The sequence below is a fragment of the Ascidiella aspersa genome, chromosome 5 (assembly GCF_963924565.1).
Source record: "Ascidiella aspersa chromosome 5, kaAscAspe10.2, whole genome shotgun sequence".
NCBI lineage: Eukaryota > Metazoa > Chordata > Ascidiacea > Phlebobranchia > Ascidiidae > Ascidiella > Ascidiella aspersa.
Window position 1 is genome coordinate 5,540,318 of NC_139451.1, and position 18,909 is coordinate 5,559,226.

At 33.2% G+C, this 18,909-nt stretch overlaps 2 protein-coding genes and 1 non-coding gene across 3 annotated transcripts in view; all 3 read left to right on the forward strand.

Moving 5' to 3' along the window:
• Positions 1-378: 378 nt before the first annotated feature.
• LOC146141591 (rRNA-processing protein UTP23 homolog) lies at positions 379-7,349 on the forward strand. The gene is made up of 5 exons (XM_083390045.1): positions 379-587; positions 2,111-2,236; positions 4,251-4,425; positions 5,654-5,779; positions 6,777-7,349. Exons 1-5 carry the CDS (start codon positions 526-528, stop codon positions 6,933-6,935), a joined length of 648 nt encoding a protein of 215 aa, XP_083246171.1. The 5' UTR covers positions 379-525; the 3' UTR covers positions 6,936-7,349.
• Trnat-agu (transfer RNA threonine (anticodon AGU)) lies at positions 6,065-6,139 on the forward strand. The gene has a single exon. It is a non-coding gene; the product is annotated as a tRNA-Thr (tRNA).
• A 2,487-nt stretch (positions 7,350-9,836) lies between the features above and the next one.
• LOC146141593 (insulin-degrading enzyme-like) overlaps positions 9,837-18,909 on the forward strand; it is a 28,490-nt gene continuing 19,417 nt past the window's right edge. The window contains exons 1-6 of the mRNA XM_083390424.1: positions 9,837-9,960; positions 11,188-11,324; positions 12,398-12,501; positions 13,238-13,341; positions 15,161-15,330; positions 17,252-17,487. Coding sequence (XP_083246550.1) covers positions 9,896-9,960; positions 11,188-11,324; positions 12,398-12,501; positions 13,238-13,341; positions 15,161-15,330; positions 17,252-17,487 — 816 coding nt within the window. The 5' untranslated portion in view covers positions 9,837-9,895. The remainder of the gene's footprint in view (positions 9,961-11,187; positions 11,325-12,397; positions 12,502-13,237; positions 13,342-15,160; positions 15,331-17,251; positions 17,488-18,909) is intronic.

Here is an 18,909-nt window from a genome sequence, read left to right on the forward strand (position 1 = left end):
ACAGAATCTTTGGGAAAGTACTGAATTTAGCAAACTTTTCGGAATTTTAAGTCAAAGCTTTTACAAATACTGCATTAACACAACCATTAAAATCTGGAAATAACACACCTAGTTTATTTTTGTGGGTAATTTTCGGGTAGTTGTGCATAACCAGAATAAAAGCAGCAACACGTAAAAAACTGAGCGATGAATAAAAAATTGGCACGCTGTTTTTTAAAATTGGCAAACTGTTTTTGTTTATTTTTGTGTTGTTTTGTAGTTAACACCAGCTGGTTAACACTATTAAAACTAATTATAACTTTTACTCAGTTATTTTTCTCGTACATGTGTTGGATTATTATTAAAGGGTAATTCCCCATTTAAGTGGGGTTTCAATTTTTTCTGCATTTGTTAAAGTGTTTACTAAAAAAGTGAAACATATTCAATGTAAAAGCAAATATACCGTTAGTTTTTTACAGTGTATACCAACAACGTTTTTTGTTTCAGCTAATGTGATTTCGACGGTTTTAGCGAAAAGGCGAAAGGATGAAAGTAAAACGGCAAAAACAAGCAAGACACCTTTTGACTCAATACAAAAACATTTTCAAGTACGTGTATTTGTCACAGTTGTAAACAAGTGACTTTGAAACGAGAATACTCTGCATATTTTATATCATTTAAGTCAATAACACAAAGTTGTCTGAAAGTTAAAAAAAGCAGTGGCACTGGTCTAGAATCCTATCACGTTTTCGTCTGTTGGTTTATATTGCTAACATTATATTTGCGTTAGTGTGCGAGTTTGGGTTTGGGTGGGATAAGGATTATAATTATATTCATTTCTTTCTTGCAATTTCATTTTTGACGACTCATTTCGTTGCTCAAAAAAACAAAGTGGTAGGATTGTAGACCAGCGCCTAATTATTTTACTTAAGTTTTGTTTTGATGCTGCTATTATTAGGAAAGCAGCACCGACGAGGTAGTGAGCAACTTTGTGCTCGTGTAAAACCCTCGATTGTGCACTAGTTTTTTCACTAGTAGTGTTTTAAAACCATTTAGATCAGGGATGTCCAACTTTTTAGCAGAATGGGCCGCATTGCCAAAAAAAAAATTTTGATAGGCCGCACAACCTTTCAAATTAGAGGGGTGATGCTATATGTTAAGTCATATCGTGACGTAATAAAACAACTTAACTTATAAACACCCGCTTTTCGAGTGTGAACTCGTGCGCAAATATAAAAGTAATCTCAACCTTATTTTTTTTTTAATATTGCGGTGTGCAAAAATTTGAGTTTTTACATATTTGGGCTGATATATTTCCTTAAAACGGTCCGCAAAAACTCACATCTTGCTTAGCAATGATGGGTGCACAAAGTGTTCGATGGATGGTGAAATGCGACATGACTCAATTATAGTCTCAGAAAAAACATAAGATTAGGCCTACATCAAATACTGCGCTTTATATACGTTTTGATGATAGTGGAAACAAATGTTTTTAATAAAGGTTACTAAAAGTAAGAATGAGTGGTAGGCCACACGGAAATATAAGGCGGGCCATAGGTTGGACATCCCTGATTTAGATTATCTGCTTCTGCAGTTTCTTTGTCTAGATCGTTCCATTCCGAAATAACTCTTTGGGAAAAGCAAAATTTTCTACAATTAGATTTTACTGAAGGATTACATATTTTAAAAGAATGACCTTGTGTTTTGTTGCTCCGAAGTATAAAAAAATCTTCTTTATTTAAACCTTCTTTTTCATGCATTATAATCGGTAGAGTTTACTAATGTTATTAGTTTTTCTTTTAATATTATACCAGTGATTTGACTTGAAGTCAACTTGCTCTAATAATGACTTGAACTGGGACTTGACTTGTAAGCTTTGCAAAAGACTTGACTTGGGATTATTTTTTTAGGCAAATGACTTGACTGGCACTTAAGTTATTCCAAAATTAGTTGTTTACAACACTGGCTTCTATTATTTATATGTCAATCAAGTTTGATCTGCTATAAATAAAGAGCACAAATGAATTTGTCATACTGCATAGCATTACATGCCAAGGTAGAAAAATGGTAAATATCTCAAAGATTTTGTTTTTTCATGCCTAATCTTCATGGTCTTTTCCGTATATTAAAGATTCCAGGAGCCTTTCCAAATTTTGATTGATGGAACTTTTGCCCAAGCTGCTTCCAAAAGTGGAATCTCAATCCTAAACCAACTGACCAAGTACTTTGGATGCAAAGTACATTGTGGCACTACAAGGTTAGTTTGGAAACACACAATAAGACCTACAAATCAACAATATCTAAAGCAGAATAATTTATAATACCATAGTATTAAAAACAGCAACCTAATAAAGCCAACTAGTAATATACATGACTGAATAATATCTAAATTGTCTGAATTTGACACAAAACCTGAAATTCATTTAAATAAGGCCTGAATGGCCAAAAAGTTAGTGATTTTTTTAAGGAAGGGGTTTGAAGTAATGTAAAAGGATTCATTGGCCTGATTTTGATAGATTTACATCTTATTCCGACGGATTTAGGACTTTTTTGATTTAGGCGTTATTACTTCTATTAGGTATTAGTCTTACTTCGTTCTTATTTCGAACTGTATTTTATTCTAAAGTTGATTCAAGTTTTATGGTTGGAGTCCGTTTTGGTAAAATAGATTTGCTTAAGATATAGTTTTAATTAAAAACTCTTACTTCTTTCTGAATTTTACACCCAAAATGTCCGAATAAGTGGATTTACTTCTAAACATCATTTAATTTTGCTGATATATATATTTTTTTAACTGTAAAATCAAATAATTTTATTGTAGTTATTTGGTTTAAGAAGCACAACCTACTTTTAGACTTGTGCCAAAATTTCAAAGTTAAAACATCAACACAAGGGTGGGCAACATTTTTCTAGTCGCAGCCAAAACAAAACTCAGAAGGTCTGAACTGGCCGTTAAATGTTGACTAATTCAATTCAATTTGTTATTTTGGCACATAACGTTAATACAACAACAAAAGCTATACGATTATTTAGTAATCCAGGAGGCACCGATACAACCAACAGGTTTACCAGTCAAGGTGCCCCATTTCACAATATATATTAGCAAACACAAGAATTATTTAAACATATTAATACTATTTATTTAAATTATTATAAGTTTTTAAATTATTTATTAGTAGTACTCTGATAAGATCATCCCGACACCAATAAATGAAGCAGTCGAAAAAAAAACAAAAAAACAAATGCATATATACCAGGAAGTAAACTATATCAAATACTAATGCTAAAGAAAAAACAAATATTACTGGAGTAGTGAAATAGCAAGTTAGAATAATTGGAGCAATGTAGTTTTGTATTTAATTTTAAATTGGTGAAATGATAATGATTTTAAGTTGATATCAATATTTCCCTATACCACTGGTCCTCGATATCCAAGTGATCTCTGCCCTGATGTGTTTGTGCGAGGTAAAAATAATTGCCTAGTATCCTTTAACCTAGTTAAATGATCGTGTATATCAGAAATTTTAGTAAAATAAAGGCTAAATGTGGGAGGTAGACTACGTAGAATTTATGAATCTTATACCAACCACAACATATGTTGTTAATCGCAAAAAATAAAACTCCATTATACCCGATGGAGGACAAGATTTGTGCAAAGCGCAAAAAAAAAACTTTGGGATAGTTTAAATAGCCAAAAAAGTGAGGTGCTCACCCTCTCTCATAGTAACATATACGTATTTGCTGGCAAACTACAGCAATTTATATTTACTACAACAGTAGTAAAAGTAATTGACAACGTATGTGTTTTCTTTACATTTATGCTTAGTCAATACGAATTAGGTCCTAATCAGTAACATCAATTCATCAAAAAACTGTTAAGCATGATGGCTGGAGGTTGTGTAGAACAAATATTAAAGCCCATACAGAAGTATAAGGATTTTGTAAACATTTTGAATAAATTTTAAAATAAATAATGACTGGAGGTTGTAGCTATATTTATGATAAAAATTAAAGCCTATATGAATTTTTTAAACATTTCGAATAAATCTCAAAATAAGTGCTGAAGTATGCAGCATTTTGTGAACTGTTCAAATAAATCTTAAGATAATGACTGGAGGTTGTAGCTATACTTAGAATGAAATAAAAGCCCAGGAGTAGTTGTATGTTGTATTTTGTAAATATTTCGAAATAAATCTTATTTTTTTTACAAATTCACAAATAGTTTAGCGCAAATCTGATTACTAATAGATAGTTCTTTTATTGCATGTTAGATGTGTCTTAGCGGAATTGAAACTTCTTGGTGATGATTTACAAGGTGCCCTCAACATAATGAACACTTTTTCCAAGCGAGCGTGCCCGCATCGAGGAAAAACTGTGCCCGCTCTGGAATGCCTCAAAAGTGTAATAGGAAAGCACAATGATGAGAAGTATTTTGTCGCGACACAGGTAAATTTGATAGAATACTTTGTAAATATCTTTTATTGGATTCAACTAATATAGATGGCCTGTGTTTGATTATAGATTATTTGAGAACTGAAACCATTTCTCCAATGAATGAAACGGAAACATATTTTTACATATTTAGGTTATATAGTACGCAAAATGCCCATTGCCCATGGAGAGGCTTATCGAAAATAGCCAGCCTGATCAGGATTCTAGTGTAGAAAAGCCAGGCTAAAAAACAACTAGCCTGCAGTGAGGTTCGAACTCCTGACATCTGGTCATAACGGTTGTCGCTCTACCAATTGAGCTGTACAAGTTTTTCAGTAAGCCTATACGAAGGCATCTTGTGTGCTATATACAGGTGCCATTACGTTGGTCAGTCCAACTACAGAAGGGTTTGATCACAGAATACACATTGTGTATATGTGTGTTTCAGTTAGGTGAAGTAGTTGATCTCTTAAAATTTCTTACCAGTCACTAAAATTCAACCCTAGGAAAATATATGCAGTGGTTTTGCCTGTTCAATGGCTAAATTGCTGAAAACAGTTATTTTGGATATATTCAAGTTGATACTACCTTCCTAGAGTTTTAGTGATCATTTTATCATAGTCATTTTGTATATATAGATAGCTTATACTTTCTAGTGGGTGTTATCAAAATTCAATGTTTATTGGTGTTGTTAGACTTAGAGAGGGTTGCCACAAACTCTATGATTGTTTAAAAGTGTTTAAATTGAAATACGTAATAAAAAGTTTCTTTAGAATTATTTTATCTCCAGCTTAAGTTATGTGCTTAGAAAGTGACATGAAAAAATATATATATACATTTTAATTTTGTTGACCCTGACATTTATACTGTTTTTTTTTTCAAATTTATATTTAGAAAATATTAAACAATTCTATAAGGTCCTCAAAAGCTTACAAATTTTTCTGAAAACTCTTTAAATGTCAATTTTTTAAAGCAAAATCGTATAGGTTGTAGCAATGTAGTAAGAAGTAGTAAGAATATCAAAACCCATACAGAAGTGTTTCAAATATCTCCTAATTAACTTTCAACATAGTCTGACCTACTTCTGTATGGGCTTTATTATTCTTACTATGTCTTTGAATTTTTTCCATAAAATTGTGAGGCAATCCTTTTAGATTGTAGCTAGGTCTAATTTTGTTTTAAAAAGTTTTGGGATATTTGAAACAAGACTAATTAATAATTATTTATTAATAATTCGTTGCAGGATCCTGACCTAACTAAGTTTTCTCGATCGACTCCCGGTATTCCAGTTTTGTATATTTACCAAACAAGTGTGATTTTGGATAAACCATCATTTGCTACCATTAAGTTTATTAAAGAATTTTCAATGGTAGGTATTCCTAAAATTTGTATAAATTTTTTTTTATACAAGTATGGGGCATAATTTAAAATAGTAAACAATCAATATTTGGCAACAAACTGCCTTCGGAAAGGCTTACTGAAATCAGTGGGCCTGATCAGTATTATAAATTGTGTATATTTACGTTTCAATTGCTGAATACTGTTTGCTGATCTTTTCATTGAAGTTCTACTTGTATGTATGTCTTACTTCTAACCCCCTAACAGGATGCAGTAGGCAACGGTGATGTTCATTTCTCGATGTGCTCCCCTCTGAGCCTGTGTAGCTCAGTTGGTAGAGCGACGGTCCTAGTATGACCGGAGGTTGTGAGTTCGAATCTTACCGCAGGTTGTATTTCTAGCCTGCCTTGCTTGCACTATAATCCTAATCAAGCTGACGGATTTCGGTATACCTTTCGGAGCATACGGTGTACCATATAATATGTACCGCTATTGTTGGCCAGTACGATTCCAGAAGGGCTTAATCACAGAGTACACTGTGTACAATGCATGTACGTTGCTGTACTGATCAAAAGTTTATATGTCTAACAAAATTATACTCTTTAAATCAGGAGTGGGCAACATTTTTCTAGTTGCGGACCAAAACTAAACTCAGAAAGGTCTCTGGGGACCGTTAAATTTTAACTGGGTACACTTTACACATGTTATTATAACGACCGCAAGGACTGTTAGTCAGGAATAAACTAGGGTATTTTACCATTTACACTCGATGGAGGAACAAGATTTGCATAAAGCCTTTGCTATAATTTAGTCGATATAGCCAAAAATATTAGAAAGGGCCTCGTGCCCAGTTTGTAAAGTAGGTCGCCGGTCTGATGATTTGCGCTGGTGGGCCTGATCTATACCGCGGGCCGTACGTTGTTTGCCCAACCCTGTGTTTGTACATTTCCAACGTCATGTCAAAATCCCATAAACATCTTTGTTTATTTTACAGTAATATGTCAACTTAAATGTAATTCTTCTTTTAGGGCAAGCTTGCAGTTGGCAAAACACAAATTTCTTCCCTAAAAGCAATGAAGTCTGATGCCGAGATTGTGTCTCCTTCGAATAAAACTTATGAGAGAAGAAAACGGAAAAAAGCAAAGGGTCCGAACCCTCTTTCTTGCAAGAGGAAAAAGACCAAATAAAGGCCGCAATTGTGCTTGAATTTAATGCCAAGTTCTTTTTAAACCTTTTGCGAATGCACAGGGGGAAAATAATGTTGAGATTCAAGGTTGAAGGAGTTGTTAGTGTTAACAATGGGTTTTGTCTGTTTGTTTTGTTGCATTACATCTTAATTACATCTCTCTAATTAAAAAATCAATTTCGGCTTTGGTTGGCACTTTTGTGATGCACAACAGGTAGCAGTTGGTTTAATTTTAATGCAAAAACAACAGTTTAATGTGCACAAAACAGTGTACTTTTATTTCTTATTTTTATATTATCTTGAAAACAAGAAATGGAAAATTAATTTGATTGGAAAATGATCGATTTTGTTCCGTATGGACAAACTTTAGAAAATCATAGCTTCTTTCTATTATTTCTATAAACGTCCAATAAATTGCCATACATTTTTTCAATTCATTTTTGCTGGTGTTAGCTTTAACTAGGTATTGTTAGTAGAAAAAAAGATTGTTTTTGCAATTTTTTGTGGGAATTTGCTATAGCAACAATGATTTATCTATTTTAGACGTTTTTGAAATTATATTGATAGCCTAAACCAGTGGTTCCCAACCTTTTTTGTTACATTCCTCCCTTTACCCATTTTTGAACTATTTATTCCTCCCCATAAAACGAAAAACAAATATAACGCAAAAAATTGTAGCATTTTGAAATATTTTTATTTCACATTACAACTCAATGTGAAATTTGCTCTTGTTTGCGCTCTGAAAGTAGTTGTATATACGCGGCGCAGTTCGTGGACGGTGCACAGCGCAAGTCAACCTCAGCACCAAGTTTATTTTTTTGGTTTACTCTGCAACACAGCAGAAAATCCTGACTTACATGGGTATATGCAAAAGAACCTTATAATTAGGTATGTCGATTTCAGAATCCTTTACAAACTGTTCCAAATGTGAACCGGATCCAAATTATAAGGGACATTCCTAATAGTTATACAAAATATTCTCTTAACATTTACAATGTAATTTTTGTTACAGTCTTTTATGAAATTCCTCCCCTGAACTCATAAAATTCCTCCCTAGGGAGGAATTCCTCCCCGGTTGGGAACCACTGGCCTAAACCAAAACTAGACTGTTTTTTTTATATATCAGGGGGTTGTTTTCATGGGTGGGTCGGAAATGTCAGTAGGCCGTTTAGGACCAAGTTTAGTTTTGAACAACACCCAATAACGTTTTAACGGATTTATATCATCATTAGAGCAGCAGTAGGCTATAACATCCTATAATATGGTATACGCGAGCCGGCAGAATTAACCACGCTGGCCTAAGTTATATGATTAGGTTTATTATTAACTTCGTTTTAACTTCAAAATAGATGCGTCAATTATTCCATTTCCGATTTGGACAATATGCTAGGAATGCTAGAATGTCAACGTGACGACGCCAAGACACTAATGTAGTACTTCATACAGCAATGCATTGTTTAATTCAATGTATTTCTAATAGGTCGAATTTAGGTTTTAATTTTATTGGGCAAAATTGCTCATTATTAGATAATAAAACATAATCGTCCTAATTATTTTGACATACACAAGACACCGTATAAACAATTAAACGCTGCAATATAGCAAACATACCCATGTTCGAATACATGCTTTGAACCAGAGAGTCGAACCAAACCCGAACGGGAATGAACCGTTTTTTGGACTCAATTTTCTCGAACCTGAACCATTTTTTAAGATTTTAAACAACCGAACCGGAACTAAACCGAATATTTTGAAAGAAATTGAATGTCAACCGAACCCAAACCTGTAAAAAATCATTTTGTCACAACTTGTATTTTACAGCAATGTTCGAACTTTTATTAAAAGACGAATATTTATCAAATAAAACGTTGCTTTTTAATGCGACACGAAACTTAGATTTCATACGTATTCAAAAATTATTCTTCACATTTATTGACACACATTTTTGGATTTAAATCAACTTAAATTGTATCCGAACCGCAACTTTACAAACCGGTTTTGAAATATCGATGGTCGAACCGGAGCTAAACCGAAATTTTTAAATTGCTTAAAACCGAAACCGGTTTAATATCATGCCTGCTTTTAAATCAGATTTTATTTTCTGCTTTGAATTATTGTTCTAAATGCCAATAGTAATTGGCCGATTACCAGAATAAATTATGTTACCATATGGTGGTTTTATGGGAAATTCCCCATATCGGATTGTGTGCGGTCATTCTGTTTCACAGATGTTTTCAAAGTAAATATTTGAGAAGCTGTATAAAAGAGGAGTTTGGGTTAAGCTTAAGACAAGATTTAGAGGTATCCATATGTTGTGTTTTAAGCATGTGTTTTAGAATTTTGTCATGTCATTTTAGTAGTTATTATTACAGAAAGGGCTGTGTTGATTCCTAAGTTCTATTTGTCATTAGGAAAGATACACAAAGAAAAAAAACGGTATTTGTGTTTGGGTGCGAGTTATCGTTTGGGTTTGGGTTGGTTAAGTATTATTATAATATATATTATTTAATATAAAATTGTTTCTTCTGAGTCTGAGAGGATTCTATACCAGCTCCTATTTGCCATTATTAAAAGAGTATCAAATATACACTGAGGAAATTAATTCGAACCTACTAGCCAGAGCTTCAGTTTAAAATCAATCTTTGTAAATAGCCGTATTTGTCTGATGGTAAATAGAGAAATCAGGTGGCATTATGTATTGAATTCTCAACAAATTGTATTGAATTCTTGACAAGCTTTCGCACAACCATGCTTCATCAGGTCAAAGTATAAATGAAGGTCATTTAAAATGCAAATAAAAGCACAAGCGCGAGTAATTTGTCTTTACATGGTGCCACCTGATCTCTCTTTAAAATCAGTGCTTCTTTTTATAATGTGTTTTTTTATGAAACTTTTTAGGGAATGATTTCCCTGCTGTGCTTAGCAAGTAAATCGATTAGTGCAATACATCAAGTAAAAAGGATGGTTCTTAGTGCTACCAACTCAACTTTCACTGCGGATGGAAAATGGAAGAATTATGTTGACAGGTAAGTTAAATATAGGTTAAGGATTTTACAGCATTTCATTATAAGACAATATGGTAAAAAGGTTGTTTTGAAATGACTTCAGTAACAAGTCTTTTTGAATAAAGAAGTCTTTATTTGCCCAAGTCAAGTCATAATTAGAGCAAGTCAACTCCAGTTAGATTCTTGTCATAAAAAAGTGTAATCTATTAAAATTGGTAAACTCATCCAATTATGAGCAAAAATTAAGATTAATAACCAAATTTTATAAAAAAAAAACTAGTAAAAACACCTCGTTTCAACCCACAAAAATAAGAATTTTTTCACTAACACTTATTGGATTATGTATATGGTTATTAACCACACACAATAGTTGCAGACTTTGGTATAATCCAGCATTACCCAACTTCGAGCATTTTTATGACCAATTATGTGCATTTAATTAGGCTGACTGATTTCGCTAAGCCTCTCTAAAGACATCTTGTTATACAGGTAATAAACAAAGACAAATGGTCTTCAAAAAACAGTTTGCATTTTATAAACAAACCGTGGTTTAAACAGCGTATTTTCTAAACTAAGAGTGTGCACTTTCCTTCAGGTGTGTTTGATTTTCTGGACATTGCATCTGTCACATACAGACTTGAACAACTAGATAATTCTAGTTTTCTAAATGAATTAGAAAAAATGCGCCATTTCTTTTTTTTGCTCTTTAAACTAATTCAGATTTTAGTAAAAATGCTACTTTGTCCAACAGCATTTTTCTTTAGGAATTTGAATTACTCTTCAATTGGAATGACTTTTTGGTCATTTTTACAGTCTCTAGAGAATATGCTTTTCTAAAGCATATAACATTAGCACACAAATATTAACCATTCGCATTCTTTTGAGAATAAATTTAAATAAAATTGATTGTTAATAATTTAATGTAAATCTAGTTCAAATTCTGGTTTTCAAGCATTTGGTAGTGCTAATTCTTATCTGATTTAAGAAAACAAAATTAATCTAATTGTAAATCTAATCTAATTTGGAAAATACTAAAATGCTCTACTTTTAATTCTAATCTAATTTTTAAAAGCTAAATAAAAAAAAATAAGTCTGCTCACATAATGTAGACTGGTTTGACACTAAAGATTAAAACAAATTTTAGTTTTTATATGTTCTTTGTCAGGCAAAATTAACAATAATTTTTGTAATGTAATTTTCTGGCCAACATTTTACCGAAATTTGTGTTGTTTTTTTTTCCTATTGTAGTGTTCATGACAATATCCTACAGTCAGAGTCTGACAAAAGACAATACCGAGGAATCAAACTGAAGAATGGTATGAAAGTGATGGTTGTCAGCGACCCGAAAACTGACAAGAGTGCTGCTTCAATGGATGTTAATGTTGGTAAGTATCTTGTTATATATTTGAGACTGGAATTTTTGGATATTGCGCAGGGAGATGTTTGGGTAGTTTTAAATCGTGAAGATGTAATAAGGGTACTGTTAAAATTTGTGCGGGATGTGAGTTTTAATATCAAATAAAAAAGCGCACACATATTTGTTTAACAACTGTGATCTAGTCCTTATGTAGCTGCTTTTGACAAACCATTATGGCTTACTGTCATACCGAGTCTGTTGATCAATGATGCAAGTAAAGCAGGCTAGAAAAATAACTAGCCTGTGGTGTGGTTCGAACTTAAGGCCTCCGGCCATACCGGGACCGTCGCTCTACCAACTGAGCTACACAGGCTCAGAGAGAAGTTAGTCAAGAAGCAACCATTCGCCAATGCTTGCTACATTCTGCACAAACACTTCACAGGGATTCTACACTACAGTAGCACATTATTCGATAAACGATACACAAACATATATGTGTCACAACTGTGATTTAGCCCTTCTTATGCTGTTTTTTTTTTATATTAAAGGTTATTTTTGTAAGGTTGTAAATGAAATACTACCAAAATTGTAAGATCAGCTTAAGTTTTGTGAGCTATTTCACTTCAAGTTTATTAGGTTTAGCGGATTTTATGGCAATTGCAACTTGCTAAACTTTTTCGCCTGGTTTATAACACATATTACCCACAAAAAACATAAGTACCTATGATTAATATTAAATGTATATATAAAAGGGTGTATTTCACGGTACTTGTAACCATTGGCAACAGTTTTCTACTTGCCAATCATTGCTACGCTGACACATAGATAACCTTAAAACATATTAGAAGCCCAATGTAATTTTATAATTTATTTGTTATCCATAAGTTTGCCATGCTCGTATTTTACCATATCCCTGGTTTTTGTTTTTAAACTTTAAGATAAAGAGCCAATTGAAACGTTTAAAAAACGCTTCCTACTTCTGTATGGGCATTGGTATTCCTATTACGTCTTACTACAACCTCCAAACATTATGCTCCAAAAAATATAAATAAAATTATGACTCACAATCTGTGCTGCATTAAAAATGTTACTATTTTTTAGGATCCATGTCAGACCCAGATGAACTTTTTGGCCTTGCTCATTTCTGCGAACACATGTTGTTTCTCGGAACTGAAAAATATCCCGACGAGGATGAATACAGCAAGGTAAGTGCAAGAAAAAGAGTTATATTTGATAACATGTAAAATGTTTGCCATACCATGGTATAGACCAGTGGTTGTGGTATGGACAGCGCTTTTGTATGGAACAATACTTTAAAACTAAACAGTTGTTATACACCTATTTAGTTTCATTATTCCATTTAGGGTTTGCATTACATGTTATTTTTTAAATGATAACCTTTTGACCTTACAATGAACTATTTATTTTACATTTAAACAAAGAAATAAAACTTAAACATTTAAAGTGCTATAATTTTTACTATTTGTTTGTTAAAGATACTTATATATTATTATTGCTAAAACCATACAAATAAATTCGCCAAAAAATTACCACTGTATGACATTATCCAGTTCAGCAAACTTATATAAACTGTGTGATTTTACTAGGTTAAAAAAACTGTTGGCTGCTGTCCAGGTGTGAGACTCTTAAGCCCTTTTCTTAGGAAACAAGCTATTATTTAAACTTCTTCAGTTTATGTAGTTATTGGCCATTTCATAGCAGTCCCATACATTCATTGTACGGTATTTAAAATTGTGCGAGGCAAGTTTTTATTTTGTATATATATAACTCGTCCAACTATGAGCACAATTATAATAATAAATAATACATACATTCATATCATAATTAGGAATGCATCAGTATAAACGAAAGGTTGTTATATTATCAAATTTTCCTTTACCACCACGAGTGAATTAAGTTAATTTGTTACCTTCCTTGCAGTTTATTCAACAACATGCCGGGGGTTGTAATGCCTTCACAAGTGGAGACCACACGAACTACTACTTTGACATTGGCCATGAACATTTGAAAGGAATCCTTGATAGGTAAACCATGCTTGTTTCTTTTTTTGTGAACTATTTAAAAAAATGTAAACTAAATTTTAAAATGTGCAGTTCTTTGTCAAATGTCCTCAAAAATGTTTTGCTTTAACTAGACTTTTAGGCATTACTTTATTTAGAACAGCACTTAAGAGGTTTTCAAGTTTTTGCCATAAAACATTTACACACACTTATTTATTTGTTTGTTCATTTTGCAATCAACAATGAAAGCTGCTTTACCAAGACTGTGCTTGATATTTTTTACAAAGACTCTGCTTGTTAAAAAAAACAGTAGATATTTGGTGTAAAAAAGCAATTGCTGTTTTATCTATGTGAAAAAAAAATTAATATCCAGTCAAGTCATTTGGAAAAAACCTTAAGTTTAAGTCAAGTCATTTAGAATAAAAAAAGTCAAGTCCCAATCAAGTCCTTGTCATAAAAATTAAACGTTAAACTATTAAAATGGGTAAACTGGTCCAATGAGCAATATCTCAACTAAATAATAACAAAAATGCAACATTTTAGAAGTAAATTGTTTCATGTATAAACATAGGATAAATAAACCAATTTTATAATGAAGAATTCCTAATGATAGCACTTCATTTTAATTTAATCATTATCCAAAAGACTTTAAGTCAAGCCAAGTTATTTGAAAACATTGAATAAAGTGCACTTAAGTCAAGTTAAGTCATGGACTTAACTCATTACAACCCTAGATACAAGTGCGTATGGAAACGTCATTTTAGGATGATGTCGATTTTATCGGCCGTTTTTGGCTTTGTCATTCATTTTGAAGTTGTTCTAAATTTTCCAGGTTTGCACAGTTCTTTGTTTCCCTTCTATTCGGCGTGAGCTATTTTATTATGAAATCCTATATTACACCTTAAGTATTCAACAGATTAATCGAATCGTTTAATTAGGGATATTCATGTAAGCTAGGCTAGAAAAACAACTAGGCTGCGGTGAGATTCGAACTCACGACCTTTGGTCATACCGGTATGTCAGTTGTTTTTCTAGCCTGGCGTGCATTACTATCATTAAATGATCGGCTGATTCGGTTGATATATTTGATCAAACAACCACTTCAGGAAGGCTACATTAAAGCGGTTGGTGCTTTATTGCGTAGCTGCGACATGGTTAAGTTAAGGTAAATAGGTAGCAAAAGCACAAACACGCGTTTATAAATGTACAATTGCGAAATAGGAAAAAGGCGATCTGCACGCTTCGATGAACGTGGATGCACATCGGTAGGTTCGCTACAACATTACATTTGTTGTACACGTATGTGTATTGTGTATGCATCTTCATTGAAGTCCTCTAATACTATTATTATTATTATCATGTAATTCAGGGGTTCTTAATCAGGGGTACGTGTACCCCTTGGTGGTATGAAGCACCAAAGCAGGGGGTACGACATGCAGTGTGAAAATATGCGTTATTTAGGCTTATTTGTCAAGAATGCGTAACTTACGAAAAGCAACAAAAAAAGCCATTAGAAAATTGACTTTATGTGTTGTAAATAATGTTGAGCTTACAAGACTGTAATTAATGCATGCATTTAACACGTAAAAATGCCGACAAAATATGATGTTGCTTGGATCTAAATTCTAAGATGTAAATGCACTTAGTTTATTTCCTATTATTACGATTAGGCCTATATTTACTTCCGTCGGACTCTGTATACAGCGGCTATGAGAAAATTTCATGAAAGCTTAAAGGTTACGAGCGCTAAAAAGGTTATGAAACACTGATGTAAATGCTGTTCAAAAGAATTTTAATTAAAAGAAACTAAAAAAGAAAAAAATGTTGCTTTAAAATTTTCCAGGTTTGCCCAGTTCTTCATTTCGCCACTGTTCGACGCGAGCTGCACAGATCGCGAGTTAAAAGCTGTCAATTCGGAGCATGAGAAGAACGTGATGTCCGATGCCTGGCGCTTACAGGAACTTGATCATTCAACTTCCGACCCGACACATGCCTACTCCAAGTTCGGAACTGGTAAGCACATGTCAGGCTGCACTGAATATGTCATAGAAAGACAGGTTAAATCGTTGGTGTCCAACTCAAACATGCCGGCGTGCCAATTTTTATCTTGCAACTTCTTTCCGTGCCAAATTTAGTAACTAATTTCTAATAAAATTTTTTTTTTACTTTTTTTAAGTAATAACAACCTTTATTTGCTCATGAAAAACATTTCTTTATTTAATCAAGTAAACCATTCATTGGAGCATAATGGTTGGAGGTTGTAGTAAGACGTTATAAGAATATCAAAGCCCATACAGATACCTGATACATACTTCTGTATGGGCTTTGATATTCTTATTAAACCATTCATATTTGACCAAAATCGTATATAGGCTTTTTATGTGAATGCTAGCCTCTACAACAGTATTATGTTAGAATATTAGAAGTAATTGTTAGTTGTCGGAATTGTCGCTATTGTTTTATATTGTGTATAAACAATTGCATTTGGCTGAATAACAAATTAAGCATTTTTTGACAATTGGCTGAAAACTAAATTAAGTGTTTTGGCTAGGGCTTGCGTGCCATTTTATATTAGGTCATGTGCCACATTTGGAACCCATGCCGCTTGTTGGACACCCCTGTGTTGAATTAATGGAAACCATTTTGATTTGACGTAAGTTTGCAGGCCGCATGTACTTTAAAATACTATTCAAAAACTGTAAAAACATGCAGCAGTTTCCTTTTGAGAAGCACAAATATATAACTTTATTGCTGTGTAACTTATGGACGGTTGATGCATTGAAATATAATACTGGCCTTTGTTGTAGTTCTCTAAAAAAATGTTGAGATATTGTTTTTGGCTTGCAACATTTTAGGCGAGTGTTATATTTTCCCGATTGTTAAACACTCACCCGACCGGCGAGTGCAAATTCATATGAATTATAAATTCTGCTAAAACGGTTTTACATGTCTCCTGGAAAAACTAAAGATGCGATTCGGTTGTAAACTTGTTCTGAGCCAATGTAGCACTGAATATGTTATATGGGAAATCACCTTGACCAGTGGTTCTCAACCGCGGCTCCTAAACGTCTTTTTAGCGGCTCCCATTAGGGTTTAAAAAATAAAATAATTTATCAGGGGCATATTTGCGCACGAGTTCATTTGACAACAGCAGGCGTTTTTGGTTTAATTGTTTGATTACGTTACTTTGTGGCGTCATACCTGAAAATTTTTATACCCACTAAACAAAAATACTGGATCCATCCCTACACATAACATACCGCTATTTCAAAACAACTTTCGATAAAAGCTTGCCTTCCTTAGTAAGAAAATAGGTCGTTTCAGAGTAGATGGGAAGACAAACATTTTGCCTTCTTTGATGTGGTTTGTTGAAATTAATAAAATTTATTTTTAATGAACTGCTTGATCTTTTTACGGCTCTTTTTAAAATCAACAGTCATTGAGCAGAGTACTCTAGCAAGCTAGCAATACCGGTTGGATAATATTAAAGATCTTAAATAATATAAATATATATTGCCAACAAAGGCATTGTCACTATATTTATTCGAATGAACTTGAATGAATCAAGTAGAGCTGCTTAATTCGAATCAATCATTTTTTGCTGCAGTTTTTTCTTGAGCTTTTATCTTGTTCAACTACATTTTTGCTACTTGCTGTTAAATCAATTAGTTGGTGGTATTGTTTTGCGCTTCAGCACAAAACAGTAAAAATTACAAAATAACAAACTTAAACAACGGTTTCATGGCAATGGCATACCTGATTATTTGAAAACCCAAACAGGTATAACACAAAAAATCATTTCTTAAAATTTTACAAACGTATATTTCGCGTTATAGGGTAGGGATCATCAGTTTCAGTGCAAAGCGCAAATATGCATAAAATTGCCAAAAATAGCATTTCCCTACAGTGTTGTAAAAACTTGTGTGTCTTTTAGGCAACACCTATACTCTCGACACACAACCAAAGGAGAAAAACATATGCATTCGAGATGAACTTTTGAAGTTTCACAGCAAAAACTACTCGTCTAATATCATGTCCCTTGCTGTGTTGGGGCGGGAATCCTTGGACGAATTGTCAAACTTGGTTTTAGAATTGTTTAGCGATATTGCCAACAAGAATGTAGCGCTTCCTGTATATGAGAAGTCACCCTATTCAACTGATCAACTGAAGGTAATTTATTTAAAGTAAAATGAAAATATTTTTTAATTTAATCTATACCAAAATATTTCTCAGTTTTATAGGAAGAAAATTAATTTTCTGGACATGTCTTGTATTTAAATATATATCGACTATTGACATCAACTGAAACGCACATATACACAATATGTGTTCTGTGATCAAACCCTTCAGGAGTCGTACTGGCCAACGACACACGTATATAGTAAACATCCCTTGAAAAGGCTTGCCGAGATTAGTCATTCTCTTCAGGATTACAGTGCAAGGAAGGCTAGGCGAAAAACAACTAGCCTGCGGTGAGGTTCGAACTCGCGACATTCCGTTATATCTAGTGTACTATGACTAGAGCAACGGTCCCGGTATGACCCGAGGTCGTGAGTTCGAACCTCACCGCAGGCTAGTTGTTTTTCTAGCCTGTCCTTGCTTGCACTATAGTTCTGATCAGGCTGACTTTAAGCCTTTAAGAATTATTAATGTTTTGAAATATATAGCAATTTTTAACATATCATATATTTAAACAAAACTCAGCTATCTTTTTAAAATGGTCGTCTTGTTACTACTGACACATCTTAGCTATTTTTAAAATAGGGCCAAAAGATAAGATAAGAGAACTGTTTATTTGTCGCTACAGGTGCAAACACAAAACAGTAATTAGGGATCAACAAAGGACCACAAATTGGTTATCGAGTCAGGTGATCAGGCTGGCAGAATATTGTCAACATTCTGGTGACAAGCATTTTTGGGCAAACTTTTTCGTTTTTTTGGTCCCGTCCCTGAACGTCCCTGCGTTCGTCTTACGAATTTACAAATATTAATAGATTAATCTATATGCCCAGCACCGCCATTTTCCCCATTAAACAAATCAACGAGTTTAAAGATAAAAGTAAAGAAGACTTCAGGGAAACAATACAGACAGAACATTATCAATATGAACTCACTTAGGAAACTGTTTTTAAATAACTTGACTTGACTTAAATCTTTTGGACAAATGACTTGGGTTGAAATGGAATTGACTTGCTCTAATTGTGACTTGACTGGGATTTGACTTGTTTAAAAAATGACTTGACTTACACTTAAGTTCTAAAACTTTAGTTAAAATTTACAAATTACTTAGGTGGGACTATAGTCATTTTAAAATTACTTGTTTACAACACTGGCTCTAGGCCTCCATTATAACTGTCAGTTAACTGCAGTTTATATCTAACTTAAATTTAAAAAAATACCTTCTAACGCAGGGGTTCTTAAACTTTTTTTTCCGCGGACACCTAACTTTTTTTTGTGCTTTGTATGGACCCCGGTAGGCAAGAAATGCTCCATAATGACGTCACAATACAAATAGACTTCATGACTCTGTTATTTCGGTCCGAAAAATGTGAAAGTTAAATGGAGTGGAATCTAACTAATATACATTCAGTG